We start from the raw sequence: 18,316 nt of genomic DNA, 5'->3' as shown, positions 1-18,316 counted from the left end.
TTTCACTTAAATCGGTTTTGGTTTTCTCCAAAAACCGGTTCGGCTTTTCACCGGATCCGGTTTCGGTTTTCTTCAAAACCGGTTCCGTTTTTTCCAAAATTGGTTTTCTTTCTGACCAGAATAGTGTTTCGTTGTTTTCCGGTTTCCACAGAAATAGTTTTATGTGTTTTCCAAAAGTTTTCACCGAAACTGGTTTCGGTGAAAGCCAAACCGGTTTTGGAAAAAAACGAAACCAGTTTTGGCGAAATGTCGGTTTTTCGAATTTCGGTTTTTCTGGAAACCGATTTCCGGTTTTTATAAAAACCGATTTTGCCCATCCCTAATCTTTGCCCATTGTAAGTCGGGGACGGCATCCGTCCTCGTTTCTCCTCATTTTTACCTCTGCTCCTTCCAAAATATATTAGGAAACTTTGCCGTAATTTTAAACAATGATATTTGTGAAAGTGTATTTCTATGTAAATTACATGTGATTTTTAAGGACATCACTTAAATAAAATTGTGTAACCGAAGTGATGTCGTCGCACCCAGACTTCCCCCACCTCAATATTAGCCACTTTTTGCAGGAACCTTGCAAGGATATGAACCTACAACTTAACTTGAAATCCGAAACATATGAGCTCCCACCGGGAATCGAAGCCGAGTCTTCCACGGCAAAAACGCACGAGCTATCCACATTGCCATCAGGGTGCTTGGATAATAAATTTGGGGGATGGATGTTAAATTGGTGCGACAAATGTAAATTTTGGGGAAGAATAATGGAAAGTTTAGGAGGGAATGGTGTATTTGCATTGGAGAATGGTACACTTCAAAGGGTTGCGTCCAAGCCCTTGGGAGGGATGGTCACCCATGACTTTCTACACTCATGTGCAAAACTTAAGTTAAGAAAGTGAAAATACATAGACAACAGTTTTGGAGAGTATGGTAAATGCATATAATTTATCCTATTTCACATACCTGACTGCTTGACACGCGTAACTCCCGATGTTGCCGCTTGGTAATGCTGTATACACCCATTGAACGATGGTTGGTAATGAGCGCTGTTTCAACACGAAAGCACTTGTGTTTGAGACGTTAGAGACTTGTGAGTCAAAGCAGCATTACTTGACATAGTGCCAGTGTACGTGTAGGAGAATTGCGCAAAGAGACCTATTGATGATTTTATGCGTGGAAGAATCATCGGGCGACTCGATAGGGGTCAGAACCAGATAGACGCGTCTCGTGAATTGGGTGTCCTACAAAGTGTAATCTCGAGGATCTGGCGACGATTCCAAAGGGGTGAAAACGTCTCTCGGAGGTTCGGCGGAGGTCTTCCAAGGAGCACCAGTGACCAGGCAGACCGTTACTAACGTCTAACTGCCAGGCGCAACAGACACACCACTGCCTCAGATCTCTCTAGGGATCTTGCAGCTGCTACAGGAACGTCAGTGTCGAGATTTACAGTGTACAGACTGTTAGCTGAGGGATACTTGTATGTCAGAAGACCTGCAAGTTGTGTTCCATTGACCCCACAGCAAAGAAGAGCTCGGTTGAATTGGTCCAGAGAACTTCACGCATGGAACCCGGAACAATGGCGTCATGTCCTGTTCACAAATGAATCCAGGTTCAGTCTCACCAGTGATACTCGGTGTGTGTTCCTTCCAGCTAATATGACTGCTGTAGAGCAGTACAGGGGCGGCGGAATTATAGTGTGGGGTAGGATTATCCTGGGGTTCCGTACACCTCTGCATATCTTCCCACGGGGTACCGTCACTGGTGCAATATATAGGGATGACATCTTGGAGCAATATGTTCGTCTGTTTCGGGGCGTAGTGGGTCCTGATTTCATTCTAATAGATAATAACACATGTCCCCATCGCTCTGCCATAGTGGATGAGTACCTTGAGTAGTGTTGTAAAAAAACGGTTTTTTTTCTGTGAAGTTTTTTTTCAATAAAAAACATCGTTCTTTTTCATGTTTTTTTTCAAAAGTCTGTTTTTTTTCTGACAACTATTATTTATTGATTTATGTTGCAGATTATTGAAATAATCAACAGAACTTGAGTCGAAGCCCTCGTAACTTACAAAGCGTTTGTTTCTTTGAACCTATACGAGCACAATTGTGTGATTATTCCTTTCGGTCCCAGGCCATTTTTGGCGTTTTCCTATATTTCCAGTTAGTGACTTATTGCTCAAAAACTATTCATTCGATTGATATGGTTAAGGCCTTGTTTTTAAGAAAATTGATGTGGCTATTTTTTGGTGTAAGTTGCATTGCAGTGTTACCAACGGGTGGGAAATTATTGAGGGAAATGTAGGGGTGAAAATTTACAAAAAATTCCCTAACCGAATTTCAAACTTTTTTTGTATCTAGCACCACTGCTGCTATATGGGTTCAAGTCACCTAAACAAATCTTTGGTGTGTTGACAAGGTACAGTGAAATCCTGAAGTCGCTGGCTACCATTCAAAGAGGGAAAGAAAAAATTCTGTCATACACATAAAATTTTGACACTTTTTACGCCTCAGAGGCAAAAATCAAATATGCCGGGTTAGACTTCTCTAATTATCCTATTGAAACTTTTTATGGTGCGTTCTGTAGGGCAAAGAGGAAGCTTTCAGGTAGTGGTACGTTTGTTTCAATGTAGCCAGTAAGAGGGTAATAATAGAGGGGAAAAGGGAAATTTTCCGAATTTTTCACCTAATAGCGGGAATTAATTGTTTTGGCTGGAAACGCTGCCATCAGACAGGTGAAAACTATCTGAAAATAAACCGTAGTACTCCAAAAATATATCCTACAAGTAGCATGACGATATATAACAAAGTAAGCATAAAATTAAAAAAAAATATCTCATTCTACCTCAGAAATTCACCATTTTCTTACCATTTCCAGAACATGGTTTATTATAAACCTCAACTGTACTTCCCCTAATTATTCTAGTGAAACTTTTTATGGTGCGCTGTGTAGGCTAAGGATGAGGCTGTTAGACACTGGTACATTTGTTTGAATGTAGCCAACAAGAAGGAAATAATAGAAATGAAAAGGGAATTTTTTCCAAAATTTGCCCCTAAAATCTGGAATTAATTTTTTTTTGTAGCTAGCAACACTACTATCAGACACACACAAACTGTCTTAAAATAAGCTTTGGTATCCCTCTAATATATCCTACAAGTTTTGTGACAATATCTAATAAAGTAAGCATGTCAATAAAAAAATATCTCATTCTACCTTTAAAAAAATCACAGTTATCTTTTCAATTAGAGAACAAGGTCCACTGTAAACCTCAACTGTACTTCCCCTAATTATCCTATTGAAACTTTCTATAGTGCGTTGTATAGAGCAAAGACGAGACTTCCAGATACTGGTACGTTTGTTCCGATATATCCAACAAAATGGAAATAATAGAGACAAAACATATAATTTTTCCAAAATTTCCCCCTAAAATCTGGAATTAAAATATTCTGTAGCTGGCAACACTGCAACCAGACAGACGCAAACTATCTTAAATTAAACATTGGTACACCACTAATATATCCTACAAGTATTATGGCGATATTTAAGGAACAAAGCTTCTAATTACCAAAAATATATTACGGTAAACAGAAAAGTAAGGAAAAATTAGAAAAAACAAGGGCTAGAACCTAAATACGAATTTTACGTGCGTCCCCTAATTACCCCATTGTAACGATCTGTACTTTCGTTTGTTAAGTAAGGACAAATGTTCGATTGGCGTAAGTTGACTTGCACTCGGACGTATAGGTACGGATTTATAAACAAAAGTTTCTAATTTTTTGCCCAAATATAGGAGAATTTTAATTTCCCTAATTGGCAACACTGCGCGCAGGCCCGTCCAATTGATGTCAACAGTTAGGTATCAATTCGAGGTATCTACCTGGCAAGTCTTAAGGATGTCTTTCTACAACGAAGGAAGCTATAGGGAAAAAAAGTAAAGGAAATTCGAAATTAGAAAATTCTCGAATCTTTTACTGGGGTAAAATTTGAGAAGGAAATTCGACACCAGAAGAAAAAGAAATTAATATGATAAACTATAATCCAACCACATTTTGCAAGAATAATATCCCGATATCTTAATTAGAGTCCACCCTGGAGCGGATTAAACAAGTGACACACCTGTGTGTGCCACTTTGGCCACCTGGGCTACCGAGTACACATTTGATTACATTTTTTGACTACTAACTCGTGTTGTTGTTGTAGTTATGGTCTCGACTAATAATAATATCGTTGTAAACAGTAACTTTATAAGGAAAATTTTCTCTCCTTTTTACATCTTAGTTCCAACACTGTTGGTGAGAAATGTAGGGTGTTTCAAAATAAATTTTGGGGTTTTAAGTCTTCGTAGTACTTATTACATTTTATGTACAATTATAAGCAATGCATCAAGTAAAAGAGCACCTCAAACAGTCTTTGTTACAAGTGTTCAATGTGAGATTCATTCATCACACGGCACACATCTAGTCGATAGGCGAGAAAGGCCCATAAACTTTCCGCCATACGGCACAAAACACATTCAATTTAGGGGAGTTTAGTTTCAATTGTACCATCTCCTGAGGATTTGCTGACGGCCAGATGCAAACATTATGAGTGTTCACATTAGCTCTTAGGTGAAAAGTCGATTTATCACTGTAGACGATACGATCCAGAAAATCTTCATTGTTATGCAGGAATATTTCACTTGCGAAATTGGCACGTAAACCGTAGTCTGTAGGTTTTAGACCTGTAGCAGCTGCAAACAATAAAGACGTAGTTGGAAGCGTCTCCTTAATATTCTTCACACAGACGGTTGCACTGTACAGGTTCAGTCTTTATTAAAACACAAAAAACTTTCTGCTTTCTAGTCTCCATCTTCGCTACTTGCTCTTTCTAACGGCAGACAGAAGAAGAATGCATGTACATGCGTGCGTACAAAACTGTTTGAGTTGCTCTTTCATGTGATATAATATTTATAATTTTAAGTTTATTGTAATAAATACTACAAAGTTTTAAAACCCTAATATTAATTTTGAAACACTCTGCATTACTTCAAATTGAGTCATCCTATATTCAGGTCCTAGTCAATTTGTCGCCTCGTGTAATGGCATAATTTGCCGCCTCCTCCTTTCTCCAGAAAGAACAAATCTTAGTCATAATTTTAAGTATGCTACTCCAGCATGGACAACAAAGGTGAGGGTAAGTGCAGTCGTACTCAGAAAGGCTTAAATACTTACTAAAAATGCAATTCCGTTGTGTCTGTTTTTTTTTCTTTAAATGTTAATCTATTATGATAGTGAAAGATAAAGCAAACACACCTGCAGAGGAAAGATGGTAACCTTTTTATAGAATTCACTATCGAGCTTCAATCTCAATGTATCAGTTTGCAATTCCAGTGCAACTAGCTCTTTTATCTTTATTTCTTGATTTTTCTTCTACATCTTCTAACATTTTTTAAAAAACTTGTTTCTATCTTCAATGATAAGGAACTTGCTTCAGACAAAAACAAGATTACTTTCATATCAAAACTGTGATAACTTACTAAATGGAACAGATATTCATTACTATTCGAGAATTGAATTCTTGCATTTGACAACAATCAAGCAATTTGTGCTCGGATTTATTCGCCCATTTGCTTTAGCATTGTTTATGTGATCTTAAACTAATGCAACCTAAACATAATTTATGAATGTAGTATTCAAATAGAAGGTCAGCTTAGTAAATGTAACTACCATCATCATGAAGTCTATTTCCAACAAGAAATATTTAATTTAAATAATATACTTATGACAGATTTTGCCGGACCATCCAAGCTTGCCGTTCCACGCAAATGCACGTGTTGTATATATACAGTGGCGTATTTAGGAGGACTTCCGGGCTTAAGCCCCCCCCCGAAATCTTACTTACAAAGTATATGAAATATCTTGCAGAATTTTCACATTTTCAGGCAAAGCCCCTCCCTTAACAAAATCTATATGGTAGAGCCGGCTCTGCATATCATATATATCTAGTCGACAAATTATTTATATATGACATTTAGAAAAATACTATTAGGCAAATTAGTATTATTCTTTACCTTTAGACAGATTATTGGAATTTTATACTGTTCGTGACATTATTTTCGTACTTATTAAAGGCCTGCTTTCACGAAAAAACAAAATTTCATTTCTACTTTTATTTCTTAGTTGATATTGATGAAAACTGCTGAAACCCGAATTGTTAATAGGTATGGTATTCATGTAAATTGTAAAATATTTGTAGCGTATCAGTATCTAGCGTTTAATTTATGTTGCATTTTACGGTGATTACACCTACATAAAAATATTTCATACTTAAATAGACGTAAGATGCATTACAAATGACTGTTTGAAAAAAAACGAAATTTAGAAAAAAAACGAGAGGCAATGTTTTTTTTCTAAAAAAAACGTACATTTCTGAAAAAATACGAACCGTTTTTTTTCTATTTACAACACTAACCTTGAGCACCAGAATATCAGGCGATTCGATTGGCCGAGTTGCTCACCGGACTTGAACCCCATCGAGCATGCGTGGGACATGCTTGGCAGGCGAATTGAATGTCATCAAATGGCTCCAAGATCCATTTCTGAGCTTGGGGAGGCACTTGTACAGGAATTGCAAAACATACCCCAGCCACTTCTTGATAATCTGATTCCCAACATGCAATCACGTTGTGGTTCATGTGTTGGAGTGCAGGCGATCACACACACTATTGATATCCTTTATCTTACGATCAACCCTCGAAAACTACATTGGTCTATTGTCGAATTTTCCGATGCCCATGTATTTTCGTCTCTGTTGCCCATACTGTACATTCCCTTCCATGTTTTGGACTGTATCCATTTGCAATTCCACATTCCAATAATATACGGCTGATTCACCATTCTCTGAGTACAATAAATCATGCAAATAGTATTATTCTTAAGTTTTGCACATGAGTGTATATTATTCAGAATTACTCATAGTATATTTGCGTACTTTAGACTCTAATGAACGTCAATCCAGGGATATCGGGTTGTTTACGGCCGTATACATCCCGATATCCACGGCACATCCCATTTTTGCCTGTGAACATAATTTGAAATCCAATTTTCCTCTTATGTTCTGGAAACGGAACTTCGTCCTGGATACCTATTGAACGTTTCAGACATTCACGGCAGAATCATAGGCCGATTTTTGGATACCCAAATATTGTCCCGTAACAAGCAAATAACCATTCATATTCAAAGGTAATCCCATAAATATTTCCATTATTTTCAAAGTCTCAACCTGAAGTTCGAACTTGAATATCCCGGGACATTTATGGGTCTTGTTGAAATTCCTGAAGACGCCCCTTGGACATGTGCAATATATGTAGCTTCTAGAAACGTAAACATACATATTCTTCGTTTATGCTGGTCCTCGTGATATCTCTACATGACATTCAAACACAGAGTTAACAGCGAAAAATGCATATCGGTCACATCCTTGAAATGAGTTGCGGTATCAGTGATTGGGACGTTCAGAGCATAAGGGAATCAAAGCCAGCAACTAAAATTGTGAGAAAAAGAGAGAGAAATTTTGTATGGTACGCTTAAGAACATGGAAATTTAAAGCTTGTTTCTTACATTACTACAGTTATTTATTATCTGGACGTGAGCCTTTTAAGCTCTGAAAGGAGCTTCAGATAGAAATCTTAAAGATGAAATATATCCCAAAATGGCCCAAGTGGATCTTGATTCCCTTGTGCGTTGTACGCGCCAATTACTTTTAGGGATTATGGTATCGAGACGAGAATTCTACTGTCACAGTCTCGTCTTAAGTCTAAAGTCACCGTCTCATTCTCGGTATTGTCTCGAGGGCTAAGTCTGGATCACGTCTCAATAGTATCGAATATATTGTGTGAAAGTTGAAAATGTTTAACTAGTACCACCTTATAGTCTGGAGTTTGCACTTCTTAGCATCCAGTTGGGAGACTCGGGTTCGATTCCCGGCGGGAGCTCATGTGGTTCGGATTCCACGTTAATCAGTAGGTCCACGTCTCATATAGCCTCGCTGCTGAACGGGACGTTAAACTCAAAATCAACTCAACTCTTAGCTTCCAGTGTAAGTATATGGAAGCTTATAGCTGTACTCCGGTCTGTGTGTGTGTGTTGTGGTATTTTATTTCTTGGGGGCCACGGTGGAACAATGGTAGAGTGCTTACCTCTGATGTGTGGGGCCCCTGGTTCAATCCCCGTCCAACAACAGTGTGTCTGTGGTTTTTCTTGAGGTACTCCAATTCCCTTCCACATTCCCATTCCACCGGGTCCCCCACCATCATTCACTTGCCTTGATCATCTGTCTCCCATAGCCTACATTGAGGGACATTCAACTGAAAGATTTCATTTTCACTTTACTTCTCGGTAAATACTGGTCGCATCCGAACCAAACTTGGTGGGCGAATTCCCCATGGTCAAATGAATAGAAAGGATATTTGGTGGTTGGACTCGGTCAAGGACAGGCTTGGATAGGCTCGATTCACCTTGTATATGGTACTTTATTTCTCATTAACTACTAGCAGGATCTGATTCAAATTTGGTAGATAAATAGCCCGTGGGCAAGTAATATTTGGTGGTCTCGGCTCACAACCATCAGTGGGGCTTGGGCTAACTGATAGTACGGCTTTGCACTCATTTGGGCTCGAGTTCATTACACTTATTGGGGTTCGTGCTCACTACCCTAAGTGGGGCTTGCGTTCACTTGGGCTCACGTTGAATTTCGTTTGGGCTTGTGGTCATTTACCTTCAATGGAGCTCGGGTTCATTACTTTCAGTGGGACTCAGGATCGTGTTAACTAATTTCGTTTGTTTTCACGCTCACTCAGGCTCGGGATGTCTAACTTGAAATGAGCTCGCACTTTGGCCTATTTCTCTCAACTGGGTTTGGGCTCACTACTCCAGTTCGATCTACTCTCACTTGAGCTCGCGCCCAATAATTTCATTCGAGCTTGGAGTCATTACCTTTAATGGAACTAAAAAAAAAAGAAAAGAAAAAGAAAAAGAAATGAAATCTTTGAGTTTTACTCCCACAGTATGCCTGTTAGGCTAAAGGAGACAATGATGATGAGAAATGAATGGAATGGCGGAATGAAGAAAGTGGGAGGAAACGGGAGAACCCCGGAAAACCCATGAGCACGGTGTTTGTCCACCACGAAGTCCACACGGCGCGAGCTGGGATCGAACCAGGGACCCCAAGCACCAGAGGTGAACACTCTACCACTTTTTTTTTTTTTAAACTTCCTGACATTTTCTACTGCAACCACTTTTCAGGGCTACTAGACACGACAGGGACACGAACACATTAACATCGAGGACAGTTAAAATTCGACCCTTGCTACTACAGAGGGACTCGAACCCCCAATGGGCTTCACCTCGTGATCATCAGCCTAACGCCTCAGACCGCTCGGCTACACCCACCGGCACCACTGAGCCATCGCGCTCCCCAATGGAACTCAAACTCATTACTTTCAATGGACCTCATGCTTTCTCGAGTTTACTAACCTCAATTTGCTTCGCGATCAAGCTCATTTCTGATTGTTTGCTTAATATTTGAGAAATAGCACGTTTTGAGATATTTGAGAAATAGATATTGCAGTTTTCAATTTTAACTTATGGGACCATTGGTTTTAAAGTGAGCCTACTAAGGTGGTGGAGTAGGCGTGACGAAGCTATGACGTATGGTTTCATGATTTTGGAGTACGGGCACGTCCTCTAATTTATAACACTCTTAAAAAAAAAAAAAAAAAAAAAAAACTGAAAAATCTGTACGAGTGTAATGTATCAAAATTGTTCCGTTACATTGCTCTATCTGATGAATGATAAAGAAATAGGCATATTATTTAAAGTATTTTTCCTAAAAGTACAGCATTGTTGGGGACGGAGAAATTCGTAGTCTTTTTGGTAGCGGAAAATAGAGTTAAAAAAAAAAAAAAACAATATCGTACACAAAATTTCTCATAGAGGTGCGTACTCCCAAGTTTATATCGTTTCAGGATTTTTGAATACAGGGTGGTCCAAAAGTAGATATACAGTACCGTCCTGATCAGCTCATTACATTTTATGTTATTTCTTATTGTTATCCATTAGGTAGACTTAGTTTCTTTATTATTTGTTTCAATTACTTTTTTATACCCTAAGCTTGGAACAGTCGTAGCAAATGCACCCATAAACTAGAATGTTATACATGATCAATCCAGGGGTGTATACCTACTTTTGGACCACCCTGTATATACACCTTAAAATAGTAAATATTTTTTCATATCCCCTTTGCATATGCCACTGTTTATAAAAGAACCATTGGATACACTATTATACCCTGTAGCCAGAACACTGAGAAGAGGGACGAGATAATTTTTGGAGGGACTAACTTTGGTTCACTTTCCATTCATATATACATGTCAACGAACAACTGTAAGTTTCTGAAGGTGAACATTCCTGGCCATCCCAGCCACACTTTTAAGATGTAAGCCGGCCTGTCCATCTTATTTTCCTTTTTAATAGTTAGCTGGAAGTTTTAGCAATCTGTTTTAGGATGCACTTTAAAAAAAAAAAAAAAAGACAAGATGTACTATAGTAAATTATCTCGAAAGGTCGAACCTCATTATAATCGAAACATGTGTGAAATCCTCAGTAGATTTTAATGATAATAACACAACACAATGTAATCTTTCTTTCCGTTCAGTGAAGAGTTTGAAGATTTTACGCTTATATTCTTTGATAATTTGTTTATTGTTAGGGCTTTAACCACAAGTCGCACACTTTCATTAAGCAGCTTCAACTTGTTTGATAAATTTAGCTCCATCTGCTAAGAGGTTAATTATTCCGAATCCGAAGGGAAAGAAGAGAAAAAAGAATGAAAGGAAAACACACAAGAAAAAGAAACAAGAAGAAAACCAAGAGAAAAAAGAAAGGTTAATTGTGGCATTTCCATAACCAAAGGACACCCCTACACATGTGCATGAAATAGGCGTTGCCAAACTTTTAACTAAACTCACCCCCTTTTCCATATATTTTGTTGACGTAAATAAGAATGAGGAGCGATGCCTCAGGATTTTGTTGTCGCCTGTTGAACTGATATGACTACATAATCGCTATTTTAGCTCCTACGTAAGCTTTGTTTTAATTTTTTTCTTTTTCGTCTTTTTCTATCCAAACCTCCGAAACAACATCCGGAGTGAGAACAATCATCAATTTGTGGGCGGTGTCTTGTGAGTTGAATATAGACAAAGTTGGCAACGCTGTGGAAGTGGCTGTCCGCAGACAGGCTTTTTCGTTCGGACCTTTTTTCTTTTTTTCTTTTTTTTCCTTCTACCGCTCTCTCGTGGATGGAGTGAAGGCTTGGATGAAAGGAGAAGAAGAGGATGACTCCGACTGGTTTCGTCAGTGTTTGGACCGCACTTGCTTCAAGCAGAAGCATGAGTTTCGCGTACAGCTGATACAAATCGTCCCGTTGGGGTCACGTCACACACCAGAAACAGGGAAGAAATTTAAACTATGGCCTGTTGGAACACAATGCGTGATTATGTTACTCGGTATTGGCTGATGGTGAGTCAAATACTTTAATTTTTAAAACAAATACTATTTCTTTCAATTTTACATGATTCATTTACAGTATGTAAATTAGATTTTTTTTTAGTAATACAAAGTAATATAACTGTGTTCAATGTATCTTTTCCTTTTTTTTTTTTTTTAGCGGCTTCTTCACATTTGTCTCTCTCAAAATTTCATTAGTAAAACTGTGTGTGCAACCTGTTTTCTCGTTTCTTGTCTGTGTTGTGCTTCAGAGTCGGCTCTATTTTATCTGCATCACTAAACAAAACTTATAGGGATATGCGGGCCGCAGTGGCTCACTGGTGAAACGCTCACCTCTGATGCGTAGAGTCTCTGGTTCAATACCAGCTCGCGCAATATTGGATTTATGATGGACAAACGTCATGTGCGTGGTTCGGGGCTTTCCTGTTTCTCCCATCTTTTTCCACAATTCCACAATTTTCATTTACCGCCTCTCTTAGTCTTGGAGCATAATGTGGGACGCTAACGTAAAAAGAGTGTCACGGTTGCTCAGCTGTCAAAAACCTCCGGTGCGGGATGTCTGTGGTTTATCCTAGGCCACATAAGTTTGTGATGGACAACATCATGTCCGTGGGTTTTGCCTCATATTCTTACCCTCCCCGCTGGTCTAGTCGCTACCGCGTCCGCTCGCTAACTCAGAACCCCCTTTAGTACATGGGATCCCGAGTTCGATTTCTGGTGAGATATCCTTGAAATTGGCATTACTGTGGTTCGGATTTCACTGTAGATCCATATTCCATATAGCCTCAGTGCTGAAAGGAACTCTGAGTTCTAATCCAACCAACTTACATTCTCATTCCACCCTTTTTTTCATTTATTTTTATTAAAACATTTAGCCTAAAATTCATAGTCGTAGAACGTTAAAGTTTTTAAATGGATAAGGTGAGCAGCTTCTTTCTGTTGCGGTTCTAAACGCCAAACAGTATATGATCCTTCCGGGGACTATTTTCCAGCAGAATAATGCGGGTCCTCGTGTTCCACGAACTGCCGTACACTTCCTGGCTAGACACAGTGTGTTCCTTTCCTTCCTTGGCTGGCCCATTCCGCCGATCTCTTGTAGATTTAATATGTTTGGTTGTTGGTTACACAATGTCTCACACACATGCGCAATCCACCAGCTGAACAGGTAGCATAGAGTAAGGATGAAGGAGCCATCATGTCGAAGACGTATGACTTGCCTCAGGAGGACATCCAAAGGCTCTTCATTTCGATATCTCGTCGTATACTAGCCGTTCTGACCACCTATGGTAGGCTACAGGCTACTGATTGTCGCCAGTTCTGCTCCACTGTCGCCACGTTGTCACGCGTCCCACAGACAAGTTGAATTATTTGCTACTTGGGCCATCAGTATCTTGTAGCCACGGAAGGTCTGGACAGAGATGGCCATTTTGCAATAGGATTCGCGCGGACTCTTGACTCGCCCTGCAGTTATTAAATCTTAATAATGCTCACAGTAGCTTATATTTGTACTTCGTCGAGCTCGCGCTAAATATTTTCAACGAAGCTTGCACTCGCTAGAGCTCACGCTCACTAACTTCACTGGGATTCGTGCTCGCTAGGACTCGGGCTCTGATTCGTTATCCACTGATAGGGATAATCGTACTCATAGGCATAGGTGGGAAACCTCATGAGGTTATTCCTCAACTGAGGTGCACACCCAAATTTTTTTGTTGCTAGGAGTCCAAGCTTTGGGAGAAGGTCCAATACTATAAGCCACTACATCTATGTAATATTAAACAGGTATTATTCTGCATCCGTAAAGACGATAAGTAACTGTAAAATGCTTCCACCTATATTTTCAGGGGAAAAAAAAAATGATGGAATTAGAATGTTTTTATAAGAGAAAGAGTAGAGATGAAAAATGTAAGATCACATTGTCATGATCCGTCAATCACTTCCAAGTATAGTTAAACAAATACCGCCTTATGCAGAGTCGTTTTGACGTACGACTAGCGTCATACTAAAGGCTTGACTACTGCAGCAAACATATGTTAGTCATTCTCTTTAGTATGCCACTAATCACACGTCAGAACGTCTCTGCATAAGGACCATATAGTTTTGTTGAGAAAGTATACAAATGTGTCTTGAGTTAGGAAGTATTGAGGGGTTCCGGACCCGGTGGACCCCCGTGGGTGCGCTCCTGCCTCAACCTCGCTATTCTAAAAGTTATTACGCGAGGTTCACATGGCTATAAAGTAGAAGGTGAGTGATTTTGATTTGTACTGAATGGCTATGAGAGTAAGCACGAGCGAGGTTGAAGCGCCATTAAGGTGAGGGTGGGTGAGATTGAGAGGTATAGAGTAGCCGTGAGAGTAAGGATGAGTGACAATGAGGAGTGAGGTTGAGGGTAGGTGAGGGGCCGTGAACATGAGTGTGAGTGAACTTGAGAGATGGCGAGAAGCCGTTAGGTAAGGGCGAGTGAGATTGAGAGTTGATGAAGGGGGTGAGAGTGAGCTAGTGAGGTTGAGGAGGGAAGAAACCGTGGGGTTGAGGACAAGTTTGTAACGTGAGATTAAAGTTAAGTGAGGTTTGGAGAAAGTGCTTACACGAACCCGCGCTCAATTTTTGAGCTCAAATTCAATTAACCCTGAGAGCCGGTCACGCGAGTTTGGAAATCTCTGGGTCTGGGATAGAACCTGAGACTCTTCGCCTCAGAGGTAAGCGCTGTATCTCTGAGCCACCGTCTCCCCAAGATGTAGCTGAGAAATATATTCTAAATATGGATACGGAAACGTTCAAATTTTGTGCAAGTGTTCTGCAAGTGATATCGTACTTGAAATGACTATAGCAATTGTCAGTTTTGTTTTGTAGTGAAAAATTCTAGTGTTAAAACATTATTACCTTGTTAAATTTTATCCTTATTTTATTTTTAAAAAAATAAAATTCTGAACAATACTGTAAGAGAAATTGATAATGGTAATAGGCTTGGAAGCTAGAACAGAAATATTGCCTACTCAGACTGGTATAGCATTCATTTTAAACTTGCAAGCGTAAGTAATTGTAATTATAGCTGCCTGGGAATGTGCACTTTGGAAGCTAGACGAATATAAACGTGATGTAAGCCATTGAACGCTTTTGTGACCGGGAGAGAAAGGTCGATAAAGATTTTTTAGATCGTGTTAAGAAGTCATTCCCAATTATTCACGGGTAGCACTACACACACTTCAGTACATTTCGAATCATCTGTTGAGTCATGTGTTGGCCACAGACCTTGTCCTCAATACTTGATATAGCTTTACATAGTATATTTGATTTATAGAGGCATAAGATCTCCTTTTTAAGTGCCGGTAAATGTGATTTGTATTATTGCATTCAGTTTAATTTGTTGCATTGAAATGATAGAAGCAATAAGGTGATTAGTTATTTAAAAAAATCAAAACCAGTGATTTTCCATAAGATAGTTCTAGTTTTTTATAATCTTTTTTTAAATAAAAATAAACAATATGCTAATTTCTTTTGTTATTGATATAATAAAATTTCCATATAATACAGGGTATTCGAGAAAGAATGGCGGGGTTTCTTGGGGCTGCTGTGCAGGAACGATGGCACAGCTGATTGAATGAAACACCATTTTCTTTGGCAACTCAAATAGTTTTGATGCCGACACAGATTCAGTACCACCGGAATCCACTAAACTTTGATTTAGAAAAAATGTTCAAGTGCGTTTGTACATCTGTGTGGTTTTATCAAAGAGATGGTGTACCGTCTTAAAATCAAATAATGTGAACCACTTAAAAACAAGAAACAACGATACAGTTGATACTGTTACGCCAGACATACTCAACAGGGTCTGATGAGAAATTGATTATCACTTAAACGTGAGTCATGCTGTGAATTGTGCACATATAGATACATACTGACGTGCAAACGTATGTTAACATGGACACAGTATAGTGGATTCTGCTAGTAATAGCGGGACCTCGATAACTCAGTTGAAGGGAATAGATATAAATTCGAGATATCGAGTTTTTCGAGAAATCAAACTTCGGGTTATCAAGGCGGCCACAACAAAAATTCGAGATACCGAGGTTCCGCGTTCCTCATGATGTATAACTATGTAACCTCTTTAGAGTCTTCATCCCGGCGAAATTAAAATACCGCTAATTTTACAGTAATTATGTGATATCTTCAAATAGATCAAAGATAATTGAAATGTGGAACAAGAGCGCCCTAGACAATATTATTTTGCGTGAGGTACCGTTATAACAAGTCACCTAGCGGCTTTCCGTTTTCAGCTGTTTAGAAACGCGAAAATAAATGCCGATTTTCAAAATGGCTCGAAATCGAAAGCAGATAAGTGAGTCGTGATAACGGTACCTCACGCAAAATAATATTGTCTAGGGCGCTCATGTTCCACATTTCGATTATCTTTTATCTATTTGAAGATATCACATAATTACTGTAAAATTAGCGGTATTTTAATTTCACCGGGATGAAGACTCTTAACTGGAAGTTTTATTCATTCAATCTCTATAACTCGAAGTTGTGAAAGTTTGTTAAATGAAATGACTGCTAAAAATAAAATATTAGACATAAATAAAACATAATTACAGCACACATTAGCAGCAATGGCAATTACGTAATAACATAGAACTATAGCTTCGAGTTATCGAGGTCACATCAATAGATATTCGAATTATAGAGGTAAGCTTCAACTTGTAGAGGTTCACAGATACGGAAGTTCGAGTTACCGATGATTCTGAAAGTTTTAAAATTCGACTTACCGAGGTTGAAATTTTTAAACATTCTTACTTACAGAGGTTATTTTTTACATTGAGTATTATGAAGAGTTGAAGGGAATGTGAATAAATCGAGTTATCAAGGTTCGCATTAGCAATGTCCAACTGTACTACTGAAGGGGTTATTTGGATAAGGGTGTATCGACCTATTTCCGGTAAAATGAGATAAATGTATTTTCTGCAAGTTTGAGCATGTCAGTATGTGTCTAGGTGCTGTTAAGGTAATATCTCTGCTCCGTAGCGAACGACTGTCTCCAAAAATAGTGTGTGAATACGTTGGTTAATTGGACAAGGGCGTTTGTTTTTCTGCTCTCCTGAAAAATTGAAGAATTGCTAGTTACGCCCTTATCCAAATTTACCTCTCTTTGATTTTGCACTAAATAAGGTATTTGAATTGCCAAACTAAACGGTGTATCATTCAACGATTCACTCCTGCACAACAGCACCACAAAACCCCGCAATTCTTTCATGAAGGCCCGGGTATATGGAATAATTTTGTCCATCTCTTCTTGATATGCCACAGAAAATTTTACACGAAAATTTAATTTTAACGACTTACAAAATGCTTCGTGTGGAGTATTGTGTTCTGAGTCAGAAAACTAGATTATCCAAAAAGAATGAAAAACGGCTGGAAGCTTTGGAAATCTGAGTGTGCAGGAGAATGGGTCGAGCGGAAAACGAATGATAGGGTGTTAGAAATGGTGGTGGAGAAAATAATAATTTTAGGTATTATTAACAAGAGGATGAGCAACTTGTTGGAACATTGGTTAAGAAGGAACTGTATCATGAAGGACGTGGTAGAGGGTATGGTGGCAGGAAAAAGAGGGAGAGGGCGAAGGAGACTATAATTAATGGACGATATCAAAACAGAGAAATCGTACATGAAGACGAAGAGGTTAGCGGAAGACCACTGAGCATGGAAGCTTCTCAGTTACAGCAAGTGACCTCCCAGTCCCAATAATTAGGGATGCGCACGAGACAAGATTTGTGGCTGTCTCGTCTCGAAAATGTGCTGTAAAAGTAATGTCTCGACTCGAGAAATGTATATTTCTCAATTGGAAAAGCCGTGTCTCGACTCGAATTTTGTCAGGAAAATCCTGTCTCGACTCGTTTTGTGCGCATCCCTACCAATAATAGCAAAATACCGATGATAATGAATGTTATAGTATTTAGCATGGTAGACATGTGTATCTCTAAGAGTCGGGTTCCCGGGCTCAATAGCTGGATACGAGCACGTGTGAACACGACTTCTATGGAGAGAGATGGAGCCTAAGTTCGAATAAGCGTGAGCCCCAATGAAGCTGATGAGTGCGAGCCCTACTGAGGATAGTGAGCCTAAGCTGGCGTGAGGCTAACTGAAATTACTAGGGATGGCCAGAACCGGTTCCTAGTGGAACCGGTTTTCGGGTCTGAACGGATCCGGTTCTAGAAGATCCGGTTTTTCGGATCCAGGTCTGGAACCGTTTTTTCGGATCCAGGTCAAGAACCGGTTCTTCGGATCCAGGTCTGGAACCGGTTTTTCGGATCCAGGTCTAGAACCGGTTCTTCGGATCCAGGTCTGGAACCGGTTTTTCGGATCCAGGTCTAGAACCGGTTCTTCGGATCCAGGTCTGGAACCGGTTTTTCGGATCCAGGTCTGGAACCGGTTCTAACAGAACCGGTTCCTCGCAGAACAGGTTCCGCTGGAACCGAAACTTTGTGACCATCCCTACGCTAAACCCGAGTTGCTGGCAAGCTGTGAACAGTATGCTAGATGAAATGGTGGAAGCGACAGGCAGGCGCCCAGGCGGCGGCAGCTTGTCTCATTTGGCTAAATAAACTGGGTAACTGGCAAACTCATTGGCTAAACAGGCAAACTGGCCAACTCATTTGGCTAAACACCCACTGGTGGACCAAAATTTTTTTCTGGCGGCACAAGCGGGTCTGGGCGAGGAAGGCACAAGCGCATGGTCCTCTTTGCATTATTTTTGAAGGTGAACTTTATGCCTCCTTTACGGGTCTTTGGG

At 39.5% G+C, this 18,316-nt stretch overlaps 1 protein-coding gene across 1 annotated transcript in view; it reads left to right on the top strand.

Annotated features, from left to right (window-relative positions):
- The first annotated feature begins 11,239 nt into the window (after nucleotides 1–11,239).
- LOC145686641 (NADPH oxidase 4-like) overlaps nucleotides 11,240–18,316 on the top strand; it is an 89,380-nt gene continuing 82,303 nt past the window's right edge. The window contains exon 1 of the mRNA XM_081760116.1: nucleotides 11,240–11,544. Coding sequence (XP_081616242.1) covers nucleotides 11,494–11,544 — 51 coding nt within the window. The 5' untranslated portion in view covers nucleotides 11,240–11,493. The remainder of the gene's footprint in view (nucleotides 11,545–18,316) is intronic.

This window comes from Thermobia domestica, chromosome 5 (assembly GCF_964235325.1).
Source record: "Thermobia domestica chromosome 5, izTheDome1.hap1.1, whole genome shotgun sequence".
NCBI lineage: Eukaryota > Metazoa > Arthropoda > Insecta > Zygentoma > Lepismatidae > Thermobia > Thermobia domestica.
Note: the sequence above shows the minus strand (reverse complement) of the source record. Positions and strands in the feature narration are given on the sequence as shown.